This window comes from Oryza glaberrima, chromosome 11, assembly GCF_000147395.1.
Source record: "Oryza glaberrima chromosome 11, OglaRS2, whole genome shotgun sequence".
Classification (NCBI taxonomy): Eukaryota; Viridiplantae; Streptophyta; class Magnoliopsida; order Poales; family Poaceae; genus Oryza; species Oryza glaberrima.
Genome location: NC_068336.1, coordinates 16,857,153 through 16,877,159, shown reverse-complemented (window position 1 = coordinate 16,877,159; position 20,007 = coordinate 16,857,153). Strand labels below are relative to the sequence as shown.

The window sequence follows — 20,007 nt, the reverse complement described above, 5'->3', positions numbered from 1 at the left end:
AAGTTGTATAACTCATCAATATCTACAACTTTTGTTTTGGTCATTTGTTTGAACAGTTTGAATTTGAATTTCAAATTATGACAACTTCAAACAACAATTAAAAGTACTAAATGATTTCAACAGAAAAGGTCATCAATAACAAAGTGGTATAACTCATCGAGATCTATAACTTTTATTTGGGTCATTTCTTTATCCAATAAACTAATTTGTAACATTGTTCACAAATCAGCACAAACCCTAGCTCTACCTCTATAAAAGCCTATATAAACCATCTAGAACAACTGAGTTTTGTTTAGTTGAATTTTACCAAACTCCTCGCTCGATTAGTCGGCGATTATAGATTCAGAGCCCCCAATAGTTGGAATGTTCTCTTATTTGCATTGCAAAGATCATCAATCACGTGTCACGGTTGGTACGACATCGTTTGTGGTGTAGTGATTGCACGATGTCCTAGACTTGTTCTGGTTGTTAGCCATGTCGAAAACATCACATTTGATCAAAGCGAGAGTTATCCCCTGACAAGTTCTAAATTTCGTAGGATGCTTGTATTTATGACTAATTACTATTCTAATGATAAGTGTGAACAACAAGACATATGATGACTGTCTATATCAAGATATAACAGGTTAGTCTCTCGAAAAGATGTATTCATATATCTGACTTTGTATATCTCAAGATATAGTAGCCCACACTCTTGAAGAGATGTGTCCGATGAACGGTGAGGCATCAACATTGATTTTGTTTGTCTGAAGATATAGCAGCACAGTCTCTCGAAAATATGTTCATACAAATGAGGTGTGCGCGTGGTATTTAAGCGTATGTGGTCTGTAGTGTGCTTGTCGATAAAAACAACCACCACTGTGAGCTAACACTAAACATGAAAATGTATATATACAATGAGTTAAGGGCATAGCTTTTTATCTTTTTGACTTCAACGAAAAGGTGATGGGTGCTGGTTTAGAAACCGTTACCTTTACGATTCGAGAAATGATCAAAAAGGGCAGCACAAAAACATGGTGTCTGAGCCTCAAATTATTCTCAATTAATCAAAATCACATAGTGAATCATAAATTTTATCACAAACGATCATATACTACCCTTTTATTTAGAACCCACACCTACCTTTCCACAAAGTTGTTGGTTCTGGCTAATCAATGGCATCCCGCGGACACGCGCCTTGGTTGAGAAAAGCTTTGAAGGTATCAGTTTTAGTATTTCCGGTATCTTAAGTGTTGTGTGTTTTGTGTATTTATGTACTAGTATTTTTGTCATAGATGGTCGACGCTGCACAATGTTTGCTTATATACTATGAGCAAAGAGTTCATATACTATGGGTTAGTTATCTGTTCGTGTTTAGAGGCCTGCCACTTAAATACTTAATACTACACACTCTAGACGCTCGTGAATCGAAGGAGTCAATGTTTGCGCATCAAATATAATTTATCTGATCGATTAATTACTCAGTTGGTCCAAAATTGTTTTGCTTTTGTTTTACTGTCGGAATCCTGAACCGGGTAGGTGGATCTAATATAAACTTTCAGAAGCAGTTACGCTGCAGAATGCACCGCGTAAGACTGACTGACTGACTGATCGACTGACTGACTAGGAGAAATTATGGAGCTTAATTAAGGAAACTGAAGCAGCTAGAAGATGCCGAGCTCCAGTTGGTATATCGATTATAAAAATTAAGCCTAATCTGCGTTCCCGCACCCCTGTCAATATATGAACACGCGACTAGCTGGCGCCCTCCAGCTAGGCGGCAAGCATCGATATCGTAGACACTCACTCTGAATTAATTGTTCTGCCTCCGGTAAAAAAAAATGTTTCTCGACCAAATTTTAGACATATTAGCATTTAACACACTATCATACCTCTATTTAATGTTATTTATGATGATTGAACATCACTCCTAGTATTATTTCTACCAAAAATATGCATGAACAGATTTAATGTGGTGATTCGGTATTTTATTATTCAGCCAACAACCATGCACAAATTCAAAGGAAAGTTAAAACCCACCGAACATTAATATCCAGATTAATTAATTAGGTCCACCTTGCTAGAAATATTTATTTTAAAAATTTTACATTACTAGAAAAATCCCCGTGCGTTGCAACGATGAATATTATTTTAACCTTATTATTGTTATATGGTTTAGTTAGAATAAAATTCGTTGTGTGATTTCGCTTGGATATTTTTTTAGAAAAATCATGAGTAGCAATTAGGAGTCCCACTTATTTTTTTTCAAGAGATTTCTTATACGACTCCTTTTATATTTCCAAAAACAAACGAACTTAAAATCCGACTCAAACACTGATCTGTATTTCTAAAAGCGAACGAACTTAAAAACTGACTCAAATACTTAAATACAGATGACGTATCAAAATACCAACAAAAATATCTTTTAACTTTTAACTTTTATAATAGTAGAGATATATATGTTTGGGACGGTAGCATTCACAAGAGTTGAGAATACAACTGTATTATTCAAAAGGGGCAGAAAAATGACTTAAATGTCTCTTATTAAATGAGATGATTAGTGGTGTGAGATATTAAATCACTGGATTTTTATCACAAATTTTTTCTCCATGTTTCTGAAAGTAGCTGCTCGTAGCACTATAATTTTTTTTAGACACATCACTCTTAATTTCACATATGGATAAAAATGCATAACACCTCCTTAATGTTATCAGGGTAGGGGGTTAAATAGCTGTATGTATAAATAGAATACCATGTGCGGCCACTGATAGCTGTTGCCCACAAAAATTGTTTTAATTTACTACAACGGCTTACTTAATAAGCCACATGTAGGCACAAGATGTGCGCTTTGAGACACCGGTTGAAAGAAATATAGATTTTTACTGGCAGCCGTCTATAACGCGTTACCCATAAAATACTTTTTCGAGAAGTGTGCTCTTAATTGTCTACGTGTGTTGATGTCGTTTCATCTTCCTGCACCAATATTTTAAGTCTTCAACTACATCCACTTATATCGGTTTTCACGTGAGAACTCTCCGATCACTTCCTTAGAAGACGGACAACCGGAAGCCGGTCATGTCTTCCACTACCACACCGCGCCTCCTCAGCTCCCACGACGCAACTATTTTCTTAGAAATAGAGGATAATGTGGGTTTTCTCGGCACACTCCCTATTTCCATCTTACCTTTCTCCATTGAAGCGAAGTCGGCGGAGACAACAACATTTAATAAGACGGTTGCTAAGCGATATCGTGGCAAGTAGTTTTATTTAGCTTTTATATATTTTTTTCATCTAATGTAGGACAAGTAGGCCCAATTAGAATTTTGTAAAGGCTTATATTTTTTATTCTATAGGCCCAAAGTATGATAAGTCTGGTTTTTATCCAGAACCGACACCTATAATATAAATATAGGTTCCGATTTTTTTTTAAAAAAAAGGCACCTATACTATACTATAGGTGTTGATTTTTATCTATATTATTTTCCTATAGATGTGGGAAACGATAGTTTTAAATAAATTAACACTTGTTAGCCGGTACATATGAGGTGTTTTGTGGTAGTGTTTGTGCGTACGTATGTAGATGCATGTGTATTTAGTATACAGAACAAAACGCTAGCTCGTCCATAGAAGGCGGCCAACGTATGCCTATTCCAACCATGCATACATATATAGTATATGATATAGTAGTATATGCACAGTCGTTCAGTTTGATATATTGCACATGATGCAGTTGGTCCGAAATATATATATTGCTTGATTCCTCGCGAAAATTGGAGGTTAGCTTTTTTGTTTACTGCCGGAATACAGAACTGGATCGATCTATTTATATATTTTTCAGGAGCAGTTACACTGCAGCACGCATGACACTATTGACCAACACTGACTACGAAATAATCAAGCCTATAGTCCCTCGTCGTCGTCAATTATGGAGCTTAGATAAAGAAAACCGATATGCATGGCAGCAGCGGAGATGCCGCGGTTTCTATGTACGTTCGTACGAGTACGTAGCTCCAACTGGTATTAAACAAATTACAAGTACTAACCCTGATCTGTATTCCCAACAGCCTATCAGCATGTGAACGGAGAACATGTACACGACGGCGACTGACCTATACAGCTTTCCTTAATTTTCCTGAAATACAAAAACCATCAGCCGGTTTATCTTCAGACAGTGTTTAATATCTCTACTGCTAGGGGCCAGATTCTCTCTCTAGACAGTAGACAGACAGTGAATTTTGCAGCCAAACCACACGTTATAGTGATTTCTGTATAGTAAATCTGCTATGTATAAATTTATACATAAGTACGTCTTCGAAAGATCGTACTTCCTCCGTCCCTAAATATTTCATGTGTGTGTATCATCGTCATCAGAGTCTTGTATGGCAGCGGTTACACTATCTACAAGCTCATGGGCCTCAGACCTGTATAACGCGGGTCATCGTCCGGCCAGGAATTAATATTTAAGCTGCACTCAGAGGGCCAACTTCGTCTTTTCCCTTTAGGAACGGAAATGCTAAGGGCTGTTTTATTTTCCCCTCCTTTCTCAACTAACCTATCTTATTTTTGTGCGCACACTTCAAAAAATGCTAAACGATGTGTTTTTTAAAAATATATATATAAGTTTTTCTAAAAAAGCATATTAATTTTTTTAAAAAAATAGACTAATACTTAACTAAGTATACGTTCACTACTAGAGAAATGATCTTTAGAGGGTCGAGTGATTTCCACAATAGTCCCGGTTCTAATAAGAACCGTGACTAAAGATTGTTTTTAGTCCCGGTTACAAAAAAAATTGATCTTCACTCCCGGTTCCCGGTTCATCCCCTGTCAGAAACCTGGCAGGAGGCCAAGGATCTTTAGTCCCGGTTGATAATACCAACCGAGACTAAAGATTATCACTTTAGTCCCGGTTGGTACTATCAACCGGAAATAAAGATCATTTAGATCTTTAGTCCCGGTTGGTACTACCAACCGGGAGTAAAGATTTATCTTTAGTCCCGGTTGGAGTTACCAACCGGGAGTAAATATTTATCTCCCATCTCTGATCGGCTAAATCCTAGATAAGATCCGTTAAGTCCCCTCAATCTCTCCTCCCCTCAGATCCAATCTCATCCTCCTCTCCTCCCCTCTCCTCCTCCCCTTCTCCCCTTCCTCCTCCTCTCCTCTACTCCCCCTCCTCCCTCGGCGCGGGCGAGGGGCGAGCCGCGGGCCAGGCAGCGGCCGGCGCGGGCGAGCGGCCTGTGGCGGGCGCGCGGCGAGCCAAGCGGCGGCCAGCACGGGCGAGCGGCGGGCCGAGCGGCGGCCGGCGCGGGCAGACGGCTTGCGGCGGGCGCGCGGTGGGGGCCGGCGTGGGTGAGCGGCGAGCGGTGGGCCAGGCGGCGACCGGCGCGGGCGAGCGCAGGCAGGCGGCCAGCAGCAGTGGCGGCCGGGGCCGCGCACGCAGGCGGTGGCCGGCGTCCTCCCGTTTTCTTTTTTTTTCTGATTTGTGATTCATTGCATGGATCTGTGATGTTTTTATTTGGTGTGTAATTTATTTAAGGATTTGTGATGTATTTGATTTATGTGTATATGTAACTTAGGATTTGTGAGGTGAATGATTTGGGATGTTAATTGATTCGGGGTTTGATTTGGGATGTTACTTGATTCGGGGTTTGATTTGGGGATATGCATCTCACCCGATTTGGTAGAAAATACAGGGATTAACTCAGTCGGTAGCAAATTAAAAATGAAAAAAAAAAAGAAAAGGGGATCAATCGGGACGTGGCTCAGTCATCTTTAGTCCCGGTTGGTGTTACCAACCGTGACTAAAGATGAATCTTTACTCCCGAGTATCTGAACCAGGACTAAAGACTGCGATCTTTAGTCCCGGATTCCTTCTCCCGGTTCGCTACTCGGGAGTAAAGGTGGTTGTGAACCGGGAGGGATGTGGGGGATGTGGGGTTCTCCAGTAGTGGTTATTAGTTAATGTGTTTTCCAATTTCCATGATAGAGGGATTAGTTCACTGGTAGAGAAGTGGTTTTTACTCCTAGTTCGTATCCCCCGTATAGTCCCGGTTTTTCAACCGAGACTATGAATCCGGGACTAAAGATCACTATTTTTAGTCCCAGGTGAAATAACCAGGAGTAAAAATACATTTTTAGTCCCGGTTATTATTACCAACCGGGACTAAAGAGGCTAGATCCGGTTGCTTCTTTATTCTTTTCTTTTCTTCATTGTTTTTAATATATTGATTTCACTCCATCCCGTCCCCAAAATCGCAAATCAATCATCCTCACATTGCCTCCAAATCCACAAATCGATCATCTCAAATACATCACAAAATCTTAAAAAAATTACATCACAACTTTTACAAAATTCATCACATATTCACATCACACACAAATCAAATACATCACACACCAATCTCATATCTAGATCACAAGTTCTCCAAAAAAAAAAGAAAGAAAAAAAACCGCCGGCGCAGGACGCCGCCTTGCCGCGTCGGCCAGCCGCCCTCCGCGCCCCGCCGCCGCGAGGCCGCCAGCCGCTGCCATGCCGGTCGGCCCTCGGCGCCCCGCCACTGCAGTACATGCTGTGGGGAGGAGAGAGGAGGTAGGAGGGAGAGGATAAGGAGAGGAATAGATAAGGTTGAGCAGAGGAGGAGAGGAGTTAAAGAGAGGAGGAGATACCTCGATCCGATAGCGCACGCCTCTCCGTGTATGCCGATCTTTTTTCTCGGTTGGTGTTACCAACCGGGACTATAAATAGATCTTTAGTCCCAGATGGTGTTACCAACCGGGAGTAAAGCGTATGACCATCTTTTTTTCCGGTTGGTGTTATCAACCGGGACTACAAATAGATCTTTAGTCCCGGTTGGTAACACCAACCGGTACTAAAGATTGAAAAGTACCCTGGAGCTTTTAAACCGGGACTAAAGATGTTTTTAGTCCCAGTTTTTAATACATTCGAAACTATTGTGAAATCTGGTCGACCGATCAAAGATGGTTTTTTCACCGGTGGTTCCTATATCCCCAATCAGGATAGATGAGAGAGATCAATTAGGATTGGCATCCATAAGAGGCAACATTTACGCGATCTACAAGAGAGGGAACAGAGAAGAGAGTTTATTTGGGAGCAAACGAAAATAAAAATAAATTCATGCGAGTGTTTTGGAGGTAATACTATCTTTTAGTTAACAAGAGGTGACATGAAAAAAAAAATAAAGGTAACAACTACCTCTACTATTAAACTAAACTTGCTCCTGTGACTTTATCTAACTTAAAAAATGTTAGTACAATTGATATCGACATACGCAATAATTGCCCATTGTACAAGGGTATTATATATTGTCAAATGGTTAACTAAAAGAAAATAGTGAGGAAGATATATAAATTATCAAATACGGAGAGATGCAGTAATTGCACATAATACGAGGAATATTTTATAAATTATCAGAGTTGAATATATAAAAACAACATAATTAGAGTTGATAATAAAAATATATCGGTGGCAATAACACAATATTTACTAATTAATCCACCCACATAAATGAAAAAAAATTGTGTCGGCTGCACGCGCCTCTCTTTCTCTCTCACAATTGGCTTGGAGGCCACACACGTCCACTCAGAAGTGCATACGCACACTTTCTGTCATCACCTCCTACGGCTCCCTTGCGCTAGCTCCATTTGGCGTAAAAGGACGAGAGTAATCCGATATTTTAATGATGCACAGATTGTCTGACGAGCCAACTCAACTTAAAAACTCTGAGCTAGCTCGACTTTGACTCGTTAACATAAATAAGGCCATGTTTAGTTTCTAAAATAAAAATTTTCACACTATCATATCGAATGTTTGGACACATACATAAAGTATTAAATATAGGAAAAAACCAATTATATAGATTGCGTGTAAATTGTGAGACGAATCTTTTAATTCTGATTGCGCGATGATTTGACAATGTGGTGCTACAGTAAATATTTGTTAATGACGGATTAATTATGCTTAATAAATTCGTCTCACAATTTCTTGGCGGAATCTGTAATTTGTTTTGTTATTAGACTATGTTTAATACTACTTCAAATATGTGTCCGTATATCCGATGTGACAACCAAACTCAAAAATTTTTTCCAACTAAACAAGGCCTAAGAAGTTAAAAATGGAGCTAGACTAGACTCGCTAACAAGTTCGAGTTAGCTTGTTAAACTTATTGAACGATTTCAACATTTAAATTATGCATCTAGTATGATTTGTGAGCAATATGACCATGGACTATGATTAACAAACTATGCATTATGACTCATAAAATTGTGATACGGTATACAGTTGTAAGTTTACAGTCTACGTATATACATGATATGGATGATGCACTTGTATTTTAATGTATCACGAGCTGAACGAGCTAAGAGACTAAGGGCATCCTCAATGTTTGTGGTGTAGTGTAACCTTAAGGTGGGCCCTATGAATAGTGAGCCATTGTTATAGCCATACTCACAATGTTCTGGTTAGAATTTAGCCACAAGAGGGCCCACATAGAATGGAAAAATAATTATTTCATCTCTTGTTCATGAAGTGAATGAGAGAGAAAAAATATTTTCTTTTTGCTTGTGGTAGAACTTAAGCATAAGGTGCACCCTAAGCTAATGCTACTTTCCACAATGTATATGACTCACTTTACAAGTGTAATCATTGTTTTAAGGTCACCTTTTTCATACATTGTGGTTGCCCTAACTCGTGAGCAAGCTAGCTCGATCTGCCTCGCTAAGCAAACGAGCAAAAGTTCAAACTCAATCCGACTCATTAACTGCTTAAGTCTACCTGAGCCATTTTTACATGAGTGGAGTTGGCTTATGAGTTTTGAGTTTTTCAATCCACGCTCGAGGAGATCATTCAATAAGAGCGTCCCATTTTTTAATTTTTTGAACCTTTTTATTTTTAGTATTAAAAATAAAGCCATCTTGAACCTTTTAATTTTTAGTATTAAAAATAAACCCTTCTAAAACTTATATATAATAGGGAACACACACACATATATATATATAATAGGGAACTGAGATTTGCTGTCCATTCTATATGTTTTCTAAGTGCCATCTGCCCACATGGGCATCCTTTGCAGCCAGATTGATCACGTACCTATCGATGATTAATTTGCAATGATATATTGTCAGTAGTGCTGTATACGCAAGAAGCAGAGATGTGCACTGGAAAGCACCTGAAAAACAAAAGGGCTCACGCATGCTGCTGATGGTACGATGTAATACAAGACGGCTTTCAGGAATTCAGGCAATGAAATCCATGTGCCCTAGTTTGCATGTCATCAGGGAAAATGGGAAATTAATTAAAGGTGGGGGCACATCTTGGATGGGAGATCATCTGAAGAACCTTTAAATTAATCATGTCCCCAGATTAATTAAGACTTGTTTGCGACACTTGGCTAGGTTTTGTTGATTCAATTTGCATACACAGTCGATATATATTAATTCATAACTTGGGAGAAGAACATATTCCTAGCTTAACTAAATTACAGTGTACTATATATAAAACAAGTAGTGTATACTCCCACTTGATGAATTCTTTTCATATTTGGTGCTTTTATGAAGGATGTGTGTCATAAATACATCAGTATTTAAAATACTTTGACCGTAAAAAATGATAGTATCAGAAAAATATCATGACAATCGATCCTATATAATTCAATATATATAAACCAGGCCGATGTCAGACAACTAGTTAAAAAGTACTACAATTCCATAGTTGGATATTATAGTGTGCAAAACAGTGTTGACTAATAAACTAAAGGATATTCCTGAAGAAAATAACACTTGAAATTCTATACAATTCCCATGGAGAATATACGTCCTCGCCGACGTCAAACACGGTTACAAACTAAAGAGAGATCGATCGATCGGCAGATGATCATAAGCTAAGGTCAGAGTGGAGTACACCACCAGATGCATGCAACAGAGAGAGCTATAGCTTTTTCCTAAAAGGAAGATATCAAACTGCTGGCAGCCGATCGATCACTGCAAACAGCTGCACAACTCCAGCTGTTCTTTGCATCTCCCAGTGGCCTCTGATTAATTACTTTCTTAATGCCAATCAGGGCCCTATAGCTAGTAGATTTAATCAAATTCGCATACTTGGAACAACGGTCAAACACGGTCAAAGCTACCGTCACTGAAGCAGTACAAGCTGCATATGCGCTATCCTAGCTAGCTAACTAACTAGCTTCTGAATTTATCAACTAATTATATATTCATTGATATGCATATGCATTGGGTTCATTAGATACCAAGCTTTAAACCCGGAAAAAAGATCATGAAAAAAAGGAAGAACAATTATGTTCTCAGTTCTCTCTTTCCCTAAATGCAGGAGTATAAATTGAAGCGAATAAAGCAGTCCAAGCTAGGGGAGATCAAGCAGAAGCAAAAAAAAAATTGTGTGGTTATGTGCTGGGGAAGAAAGCCATGGAAGAAAGCAAGGGTGCAGTGACGTGTAACAGTCATGGCCAAGCTCAATGATCTGGCACGTAGTGTGTTCTGGCCTGTGCCTGGCACGCTTTTTTTTGTGCCCATATCGCAAAATAACCGTGTCTGTGCCACTCCAACTGATAACTCCTCCTATGATGATATATCGTCTTACGTGGAAATGAATTCTGCATGCCAGATAACCATATAATGATTTTACGGTTATATATAGATATATACATTACGTCCTATTTTTTATAATATTATCTAATTGGATGATAGTATTAAAAAAAATGCACGTAATGTGTATATATAGCCAGCACCTGTCCAACCCTCGATCTTTGAGAAAGCACCGAGGAAAAGGGGGCTTGAAAAAATTGAAAATTACAACAAATATTCATACAATTGCAAAGTGCAAATCACTCTTGTACTATCTTAAAAAGAAATGCAGAGTTTGATCGATTTTGTCTCTAATTTTAGGCAACTGGCATTCTGATTTTTTACAAGTGGGTTAATTAGAGCCAGCTGGGCTCAGATCGTCCGTTGGGGAATTAAAGGAGGTGTGCTCCTTTGCGGCTCATCAGTTTCTCTAATAAGCTCTAACCATTCATTCCACTATACGAGCCTAAGGCAGCTAGCTTAATTAATTACCTAATTATAACTATAGCTTGCCCAACTCTAGATCCCTTAACTAGGACAACTTGGAGTACACAACAATGTTACTAATCCCATGCATTGAGGACAGAGTTGTGAAGGAAACAAAAAAAGCTAGCAGATTGGCACTTTCTGTCATGCATGGGTGCTGATGATTATCTTGTATCTAATTTAATCAATCCCATGGCTGTGATTGATCAGGAATAGTTTGTGTGTGCAGCTATATTGCCTATTGGTGTCCAGGGTCACACACCATAAGGGCATGCATGTCAGCATCTGGTCATGTGTGCCTTTTCATTCCCTTCTTCCTTCCTAGCACTATATAAACCCCCTCCAACCAGGTGCTAAGCTCATCAAGCCTTCAAGCAAAGCAAACTCAAGTAGTAGCTGATTACCAGCTCTTCTCTTCTCATTGAGAAGAGGGAATTAAGTTTTGATCTCTGCTTTATTGCCTGATCATCCCTCTTGCTACTTGCAAGCAAGAACAGTAGTGTACTGTACCTCATTGATCTCCTCTCACCAAACTCTCTCTCTCATATTCTGATCTAGCTAGTTAATCAAGATCTTGCTGCAATGGCTGGCATGTCTCTTCAGCATCCCTGGGCCTTCGCCTTTGGCCTCCTAGGTGTGTTGCCTTTGATCTGATCCAAGGACTTCTCTTGAGAATTAATCTTGCATGGTTATTTACTTTTGTTGTTATTATTCTCTACATTTTTAATCATGTCCTTTTCCATGTTCCTCTTTTGTTGCCAAAGCTACTATATTTTTCCTACCAATTTATCATCCAAACTACTATATTATAGCAAGGCAGCTAGTGGATCGACTTTGCACTTTTGGATTCAATTGTGAGTGGTTTACATTAGAGGGGCCATGCATAGCCAGATAAATTGTTTGGCAAAATAGGATTTCACTTGTAGTTAGCACAATATTGTGATCTTTCATTCCTTTGCTCTTTTTGTTCCACCACCCTCATTATTGCAAAGCCCCCTCTTTTAGAACCAAACTAAAGATCAGAAACACTTGATTCATCATTAGAGGAGATTGGATATACACATACTACACATGCATTGCTGTGATAAGCCTAGCCAGGCACAGAAAGAGCCAAGACAAAAGGAGCTCAAAAGAAAAGGGGCTCCAATATCTTGCCATGATCAGTGTTAAAAATAAACATATTTTTAGTATTAAAAATAAAGCCATCTTGAACCTTTTAATTTTTAGTATTAAAAATAAACCCTTCTAAAACTTATTTTCATGATCTATACCTTTTGACTACACCAGTCCATCTGACGTCGACGTGGCAAAATAGCACTGACACGCCACACATAGGCATGACAATTTTGTCCGGCCGTGCCAACTAGGGTTGTGGCACCAAACAACATTGCTACGCCAGTCTGATTGGCATGGCCAAATAACACTGTTGCGCTAGCTTAGACCGGCATGGCAGAGTGTATATAGTTTTGCTATGCCAATCTGGTTGACATGGTCAAAAGATTCAGTTCTTGAAAATAAGCTTTAAAATTAAAGTTTTAAATGGTTTACTTTTAAAATTAAAAACTAAAAAGGTTCAAACAAAATTCCACGTGTCCCTCATTACATAAAAAAGCAATATATATTTTTTTTCTTGATATTACTATGCAGATAATTTACGAATATCAAAGTTTTTGTTAACTTGGGTTTATTGATGTATTCAGTAGCTCATGAAATGTATTTCAGTTGCTCATGAAATGCTGGAGCAATATTTAACTCTAGTGCTAGTGAGGAGACATGAGAACAAATCGGCAATATAATGGTACCATGCATGTTAGAAATTTTCATTGATCACCAGGCTTAGGGTACTGTAAATGCATCATTATCTAAAGTAAAATGTACTGTGTAGGTGGATATATAGCAAAGGATGCCCATGTGGGCAGATGACACTTAGAAAACATATAGAATGGACAGCAAATCTCAGTTCCCTATTCTATATATATATATATGTGTGTGTGTGTGTCTAAGATGCTCTCGGCCATCGATCTAAATTGTGATATAAATTAACCCTATCGATCTCTTCCTAAAGTTTTTGTATATATAGGAGCGGAGGGAGTAGTAAAGCCTACAGTACGCTAGCTAGCTACTGGGGCGGGGGAAAGGTTAGTAGTACTATAACCATCCTCTTCCCCCTTTGCATTTCTTAGCTTGTTGCATCCTCATTGAGCTAAAGGTCACATTTTATTTCAAATTATATTTTCTATGCTTGTATTCATTGAATCTGTTCCAGATCATCCCAAGAACTGGAGATAGATAGATATATATATTATAATCTTCACAATAAATTCACATGCTTGTATTTTCTGATATAAGTATTCAAGAACTGAAGTGTTGTATTCAAAATGAAGGCGCTTGTATTTTTATACGTTGTGAGATATGTGCATGCACCAGCATAAAAATGTCCTATACCAAACTAATTATATTTATGCCTATGCTTTTGGTAACAAAACCTTCGTTTCCCATTCTAAATAGATGGTGGGTGCATAACGGATTATTCTGACAGATGAGAAGATATAAATGAATTAAATGTTACAAAGTGGAAAGTAGCTAGTTTAAATTAAAAAGCTTTCTTACAAATGCTGATCAAGAAGGTTAATTACCAGTGGAATCAAAGAAATCATATCATTTAGGAGCTTGGGAAGCTTGTCTACGATAATCACATCATCCAACCCCTAAACCAAATGGGAGCAGCACCAGCTGATTTTTCCCCTTATTTTCCAGCATGCACCAATTACGTACCACACATATATAGCACAGAATCTAAACATTCTTTGTGTTATGGCATCTTGTAACTTGAATGCACCACTACTAGAAGAACGGTTCTTGATGCGCCTGCAAACACACCTGATTTGTACCGGCCGGCTAGAGGTGTATCAGAAGATACATACCTGTGTAAACAGCTTATGCGCAGCCTGCACAAAAGTTTTTTTTTAGAATAGTACACGTTGTTTGCAGCAAAGCATTTCATATAGCCAACTCGATAGTATTTTATGATATTAATTATATCCATGTCATTCAATTTCTCCAACGATATCCTTGTGAAATGAATAATATTTTTTTAGAAGTATATATCATATATTTTTTCCTGAAAAATAATGAAATTGTTCTTGATGTACAGCCATTGTGTTAGATAGAGATGAACTATCTAACAAAAATTGTAAAAAGAACATTCAATGGATCTCTGGAATGACACTATGTCCTGGTTTAGTTACCCAAAATTTTACCCCAAAAAAATCACATAGAATCTTTGGACACATGCAAGGAGCATTAAATATAGATTAAAAAACTAATTGCACAGTTAGAGGGAAATCGCGAGACGAATCTTTTGAGTCTAATTAGTACATGATTAGCTATAATTAAGTGCTACAGTAACACACACGTGCTAATGACGGATTAACTAGGCTGAAAAGATTCGTCTCGCGGTTTCCAAGCGAGTTATGAAATTAGTTTTTCATTCGTGTCCGAAAACCCCTTCCGATATCCGGTCAAACATCCGATGTGACACCCAAAATTTTCTTTTCGCAAACTAAACATGCCCTATATACGAATTCAATAATAAATGTAAATATTGTCTTCTGCTGGCTTATGTATTTTTTTATGATGTCAGAAGGAATGGCCTCGGTATTTTCTGCTCTAAACAGAATGTTTTCCAGGATGCTTTCGTCACCAACGGAACTTCCCTTGTACAATAATGTAAGTAGAGTCACTTTGTGTTTGTAATTGAAGAAAATAAAAATTCTAGGATTTGAGGATAAACAAATCTCGTACGTATCAAATTAGCAAAAATTAAACTAGATAATCAAGGCATTTTTAAGTGGTGATAAATTATAATTGCAGGAAGGGTATTTGTATGTGCAAACAAATGTTAGGTAGAAAGTATCAAAATGCTATCAAATGGGCGTAGTTGAAGGAACGATAGACAATAATAATGCAATTATATTTTTTATGTAGTAAAGTTTTTTTTAAGTCCTTTTGATTATGCTTTCATCAATGGTATACGTCGTAAACGTATGCCTATTTAAAAATAGGTTTAAAAAAAAGGATAAGTTATACATTTGTCATAAACACTACTACGAAAGGATTATTCCGTGAGGTCAAAAAAAAAGGTTTTCCTGTGCAGGTGGGCAAACCGCATGCACCTAAGTATCTTAAAAAATCGCTATTTTTACATGCTGGTGGTGTACCCGCACGTAAAAATCAAATTTTCGCGCATGGGGTAGTTATGTCGCCCGCACGCAAAAATTAAAAATCCAAAAAATAAACCTAACTGTAGCCGTCGCTTCCGCCGTCACCGTCGCCGCTTGCTCCCATCGCCGTCGCCGGATCCGCCGCCCGCTCCTGCGCTGTTGCCATCGCCACCCCCTCCCGCCGCTGTCGCCGGATCCGCGCTACCCGCTCCCGTCGCCATCGCCGGATCCGCCGCCCCCATGCCTTCCCCCTGCCGCAGACGCCACCCTCCCCTCCGGTCGCACCGCCGGCGACGCCCCTCCCCTCCGCCGGATCTGGGAGGGGAGGAAAGGAAGGGGAGGGGAGCCAGAAGCCGTGCGGGGGTTGGCTGCCGCCCACTGGATCGCCCGCCTCCACTGTCGGAGGGGTCCGCCATGCGTGGTACAGTACTAGTACTACTATTACAACAGCAGTACTACTACGTGTATATATGCATATATACACTACGTGTATATAGGAGCTCGATACTATGAACCAAGGTGCATACAAATGCACCTACATGGATAGTTTGACATGTGCACCTAATTCCCTTCATGGTGGCTGCAAGGGATGGTATATGTTGCAATTTTTGTGGTCCAAAATGCCCCTCAAGTAGTACTACAGTAGTTCGAACAAATAATTTTTTTTATTCATGAACAGATTAGTTGTTATTAGTTCAATATTTGTGGTTTTCCTTTTTTTTAAGTTATGACCAACGTTTATTTAATATGTTGATAAAAATATATATTATATTTCTAAAAATATATGATGTAGATTCAGCACAACATATTATGAGATGATATATGTAAATTGATATTTTATTCAAGAATAATGTATTTCCATCCCTCCCCCCCCCCCTCCCCCCCACCCCCGAACGGCTGTATTATCTTTCTATGGGTGGATTTTGTGTTCTCTTTGTTTTGCATTTGCACATATTTCTTTTCTCATGGTTGTCTAGTCAATTTATTTGGTATCAGTCTTTGAAATGTTATGCAAGTTATGGGTTTAGATATAAATTATTTTCTGAATGCTATTTAGAGATGTGTCATTTGCAAGTTTCATTTTCAGAGAAATGTCATTAGTATGAACTTTAGGAAACCATTTGCACCTTTATTTAGATATATAAATCATTTTCTAAATGCTATTTCGAGAAATGTCATTAAGAAATCATCTGCAAATTTTATATTTCATAGAAACAAAGATATATGATATATCAGTATGAACATGTTCAACAAATCTAAATATATATATCACTCAGCTATAAAGTGAAGAGAGATAAAAAAATACTAATGTTTATCCGTACCTGTACAGGATAGAAATTTGCTTTGAATCAATGAATGCTTGCGCTGTCGCATACTACTAGAAAAGGGAAATTAGGGAATAAATCAAAATGTGCCAGTGCATTGTGTACCTTCCCCATCTCTCCCCTATAGAGTAAACCATCATTTTGTCACGGCATGGTACATTTCACTAGCACGAATCTCAAGACCCATCAATGGTGTAGATTGTTGGTGTATATGAACTTAGGTTCACATTTGATTTTCCATATACATACACACACGTATAAACTTTGTATTATTTTATATATACGTATAAGTTTTGTATTAATAATATAAAGTTTATACGTATGTATACAAAGTATAATTTTTATGTGTACCAAAAAATTGTCGTATAAAAAATATACATATATACAAACTTTGCATACGCGTATACAAACTTTGCATACACATATATAAACTTTGTATATGTACATATTAAAAACCGAGAGAATAATACGAATACAAAGTTTGTATACGTATGAATACAAACTTGGTATACATGCGAATACAAACTTTACAATACGTACATCTAAAAAAAGGAAAAAAACCAGAAACAGAAGAGAAACGGAAAAAACAAAAAAAAAGGGAAAAATCGCCTCTCTGTCCCTTCAGCGCGGCGCGCCATCCGCCGCCCCCTCTCCGCGCGCGACACGTGTCCAGTTGCGCGCGGTCGCGCGGGGAAGGGTGCGCGCGACTGGCCGCCCATTAACTTTTTCGCTCACATTACCCCCCCCCCCCCCCCACACCCTCCCTACCCACCACCCTCTGCCAAAAAGAAAAACCACACCCCTCCCCCTATCTTTTTATTTTTCGTTGGCATTCTGTTCCCCCGTTTCTTTTTTTTTCTCCTTTCCACCTATAGGTTACTAGCCTTATCAGTCCACGAGTAAAATAATTACTCAGCAGAATACATGCTTCGTAGTGAACTTATCCTAAATAGCAGCAGCTTGTTATTACTTTGTATTGACGTCTGGACTAGCCACAAGTAAAACATCGTGCGTGTGTTTCAAACATGAATACGAGTATTGATGAATATTTGTTTCACCTGTACTGTTTCTGCTGCATGCATTCGTACATACAATCATACCCAGCCAGGAATTTGGATCCACTTGAGTTTAATTAATTAATTTCTTAAAATTGATGTCATCACAATCAGTTATAGGTTGTTTAATTTTTTATTACTACTGGGCAATGGTACGTGCAGTGTCCTGTCGAAGGGGTCACAAGAGCAGGGCATGTGAAGGAGGTAGCGGAGAGGCTCAAGGCATTCTTCCAAAAGGCGACGGTGGGGAGAAACGCGGTTATGCTCCCCTCGCTCCTCGGGAAAATCTTCATATCCCGCTCCAACCACGCCGGCCTGCGAGCGTGGGGCACCACCACCGTCTGGCTCCACGCCGTGCCACTGCTGATGAACGTGCTGTGTGCGGGGATGGTGGCCGACCTCCCCGCCGCCGGCACAGCCACCTCCGACGACGACGACGACCACCCGCGGGACATCTACGTCAACGTGGAGAGGATGTGCACCGCCGCCTACGTCTCGACGGCCTTGATGACGCTCGCGGCGTCCGCGTCACTCCTGCTCCTCGACGCGTCGCTCTACTACCTGCTGGTCGTCGTCACCTTGCTGCTCCTGGTCCTTGGGTTTCTCGCCTTTCTCTTCTGGCAGCAGATGAACCTGGACGGGAACGGATCTGCTGCAGCTGGCGGCGGAGAGCGACGACGGAGCCATGGATGCGGCCACATCAAGGCGGCGATGTACTTCAGCAGGCATAACGCCACGCTCACACGGTTGTCGGCGATGTCCTCGGACGTCGCGTCGTTCGTGTTCGCGGGGCTGTCTGGTGCTATCGTAGGCTACGTCAAGGCGTCCGCGAGCGCCCGGCCTCCCGCCGGCGCCGGGCACAGGATGCCCGAGGAGTTGATGCTCTACAGCGGCGCCCTGGGCCTCGCCACGGCGCTCATCACCGCGGTGCCGCCATGGGTGGTGGAGCCGAGGGGCCGAGGGCTAAGAGACCGCTTCGTCAACGTGCACGCGCGCGTGCTCGCCTACGCGGCGCTGCTGTTCCTCGCCCTGGCGTGCGTCCTCGCGGCGCAGGAGATACTGCACGGGTGGGCCGTCCTCATCGCCTTCGCCAACCTCGCGTTCGCCGCCGTCTGCTTCCGGGTGGATTTCCTGGCGGCGGCGGTGTTGCAGGACGACGACGATGCCAATGGCGCCGGTGTCGACCAAGAAGGCGGCGGCGGCGTCACCAATTTCTTCGTGGCGCTATACCACCCGTCAGCTCTGGGAATGCTAATGGCGGCGTACTCAACCTACGCCGGCGGCAAGGAGGCGGCACACCTGAGCTGGCTGTTCAAATGCTTCGTGTGGCTCTTGGTCGGCAGCATCGTCACGTACCTGTGTCTGATGGTGATTAAGGTGGAGATGCGAGGGACCTCGACATTGGTGCGTAGGAAGGTGGAACTACTATGGACTCGGATGAGCGTGATTCTCGCACTACTCACGTTGGCTTTTTGTGTAATAGCCGTGGTGGTTCCCGGGAGCCGGAGCGAGATTGTAGCTGTTTTCGATTAAGGGATTGCAAATTGGCTATTTTTGCTACAGTCTTGAAAATTTCGGTCATTTCGGTCACCTCCGATACGATATTATTTCGGCCGAAATTTTTCAATTTTTCAATTTTTTCATGAATTTGGGTAATATTTGTTCAAATTCAACTAAATTTTACTCAAAATTTCGGGATTTCGGCGACCCCCGATACAAACGCCTCAACCGATAGAGTGAACACTGGCTACAGTACACCGTGACTTCGCGGTTTTAGCTGTTGGATACGGCACGAATGACTTTTGGGTGAAAACACCTCAAAAGTTGGATATTTGCGGTGGGCACCGCACCTATTAAAATAATAATTTCCGATTGAAGAGGAAAGAAAAATTATGTAAAATGTTAAAAATGTCCTTGGGCCCATATGTCAGCTCTCCTATCTCTCTTCTCTCTATCCCCTCCTTCTCTTCTCTCTCTCATCTGACATGTCAGCGACGATGGCGGCAGGCGAGATCTGGCGGCGGCGGGAGGGCTAAGGCGGAGCAGCCGCGGCGACAACGCCGGAGGCCTCCTCACTCTGCGCGCCAGCCCTCCTCCACACTCCACGCTCCAGCGCCGGCAGGCCTCCGCACGCCGCAGCCGTCACCGTCCAGCCACGCCGCCGCTCCTTCATACGCAGCTGCCACCGCCAAACCTCGCCTGTTGCCTGGCCGGCACCGGTGGTCAGGCGCCGCGGCCACTCTGCCCTTGCCTTCTGCCGCCACCGCTGCTGGACCTCGCCCTCGCCCGCACGTCATTGCGGCCGCTTCGCCCTAGACCTCCTGCAGCCAACGGACC

At 40.9% G+C, this 20,007-nt stretch overlaps 1 protein-coding gene across 1 annotated transcript; it reads left to right on the top strand.

The window, feature by feature from the left end:
- Positions 1-11,459: 11,459 nt before the first annotated feature.
- LOC127755728 (uncharacterized) lies at positions 11,460-19,203 on the top strand. Its single transcript, XM_052281395.1, has 3 exons — positions 11,460-11,701; positions 14,711-14,796; positions 17,833-19,203. Exons 1-3 carry the CDS (start codon positions 11,650-11,652, stop codon positions 19,201-19,203), a joined length of 1,509 nt encoding a protein of 502 aa, XP_052137355.1. The 5' UTR covers positions 11,460-11,649.
- The last annotated feature ends 804 nt before the right edge of the window (positions 19,204-20,007 follow it).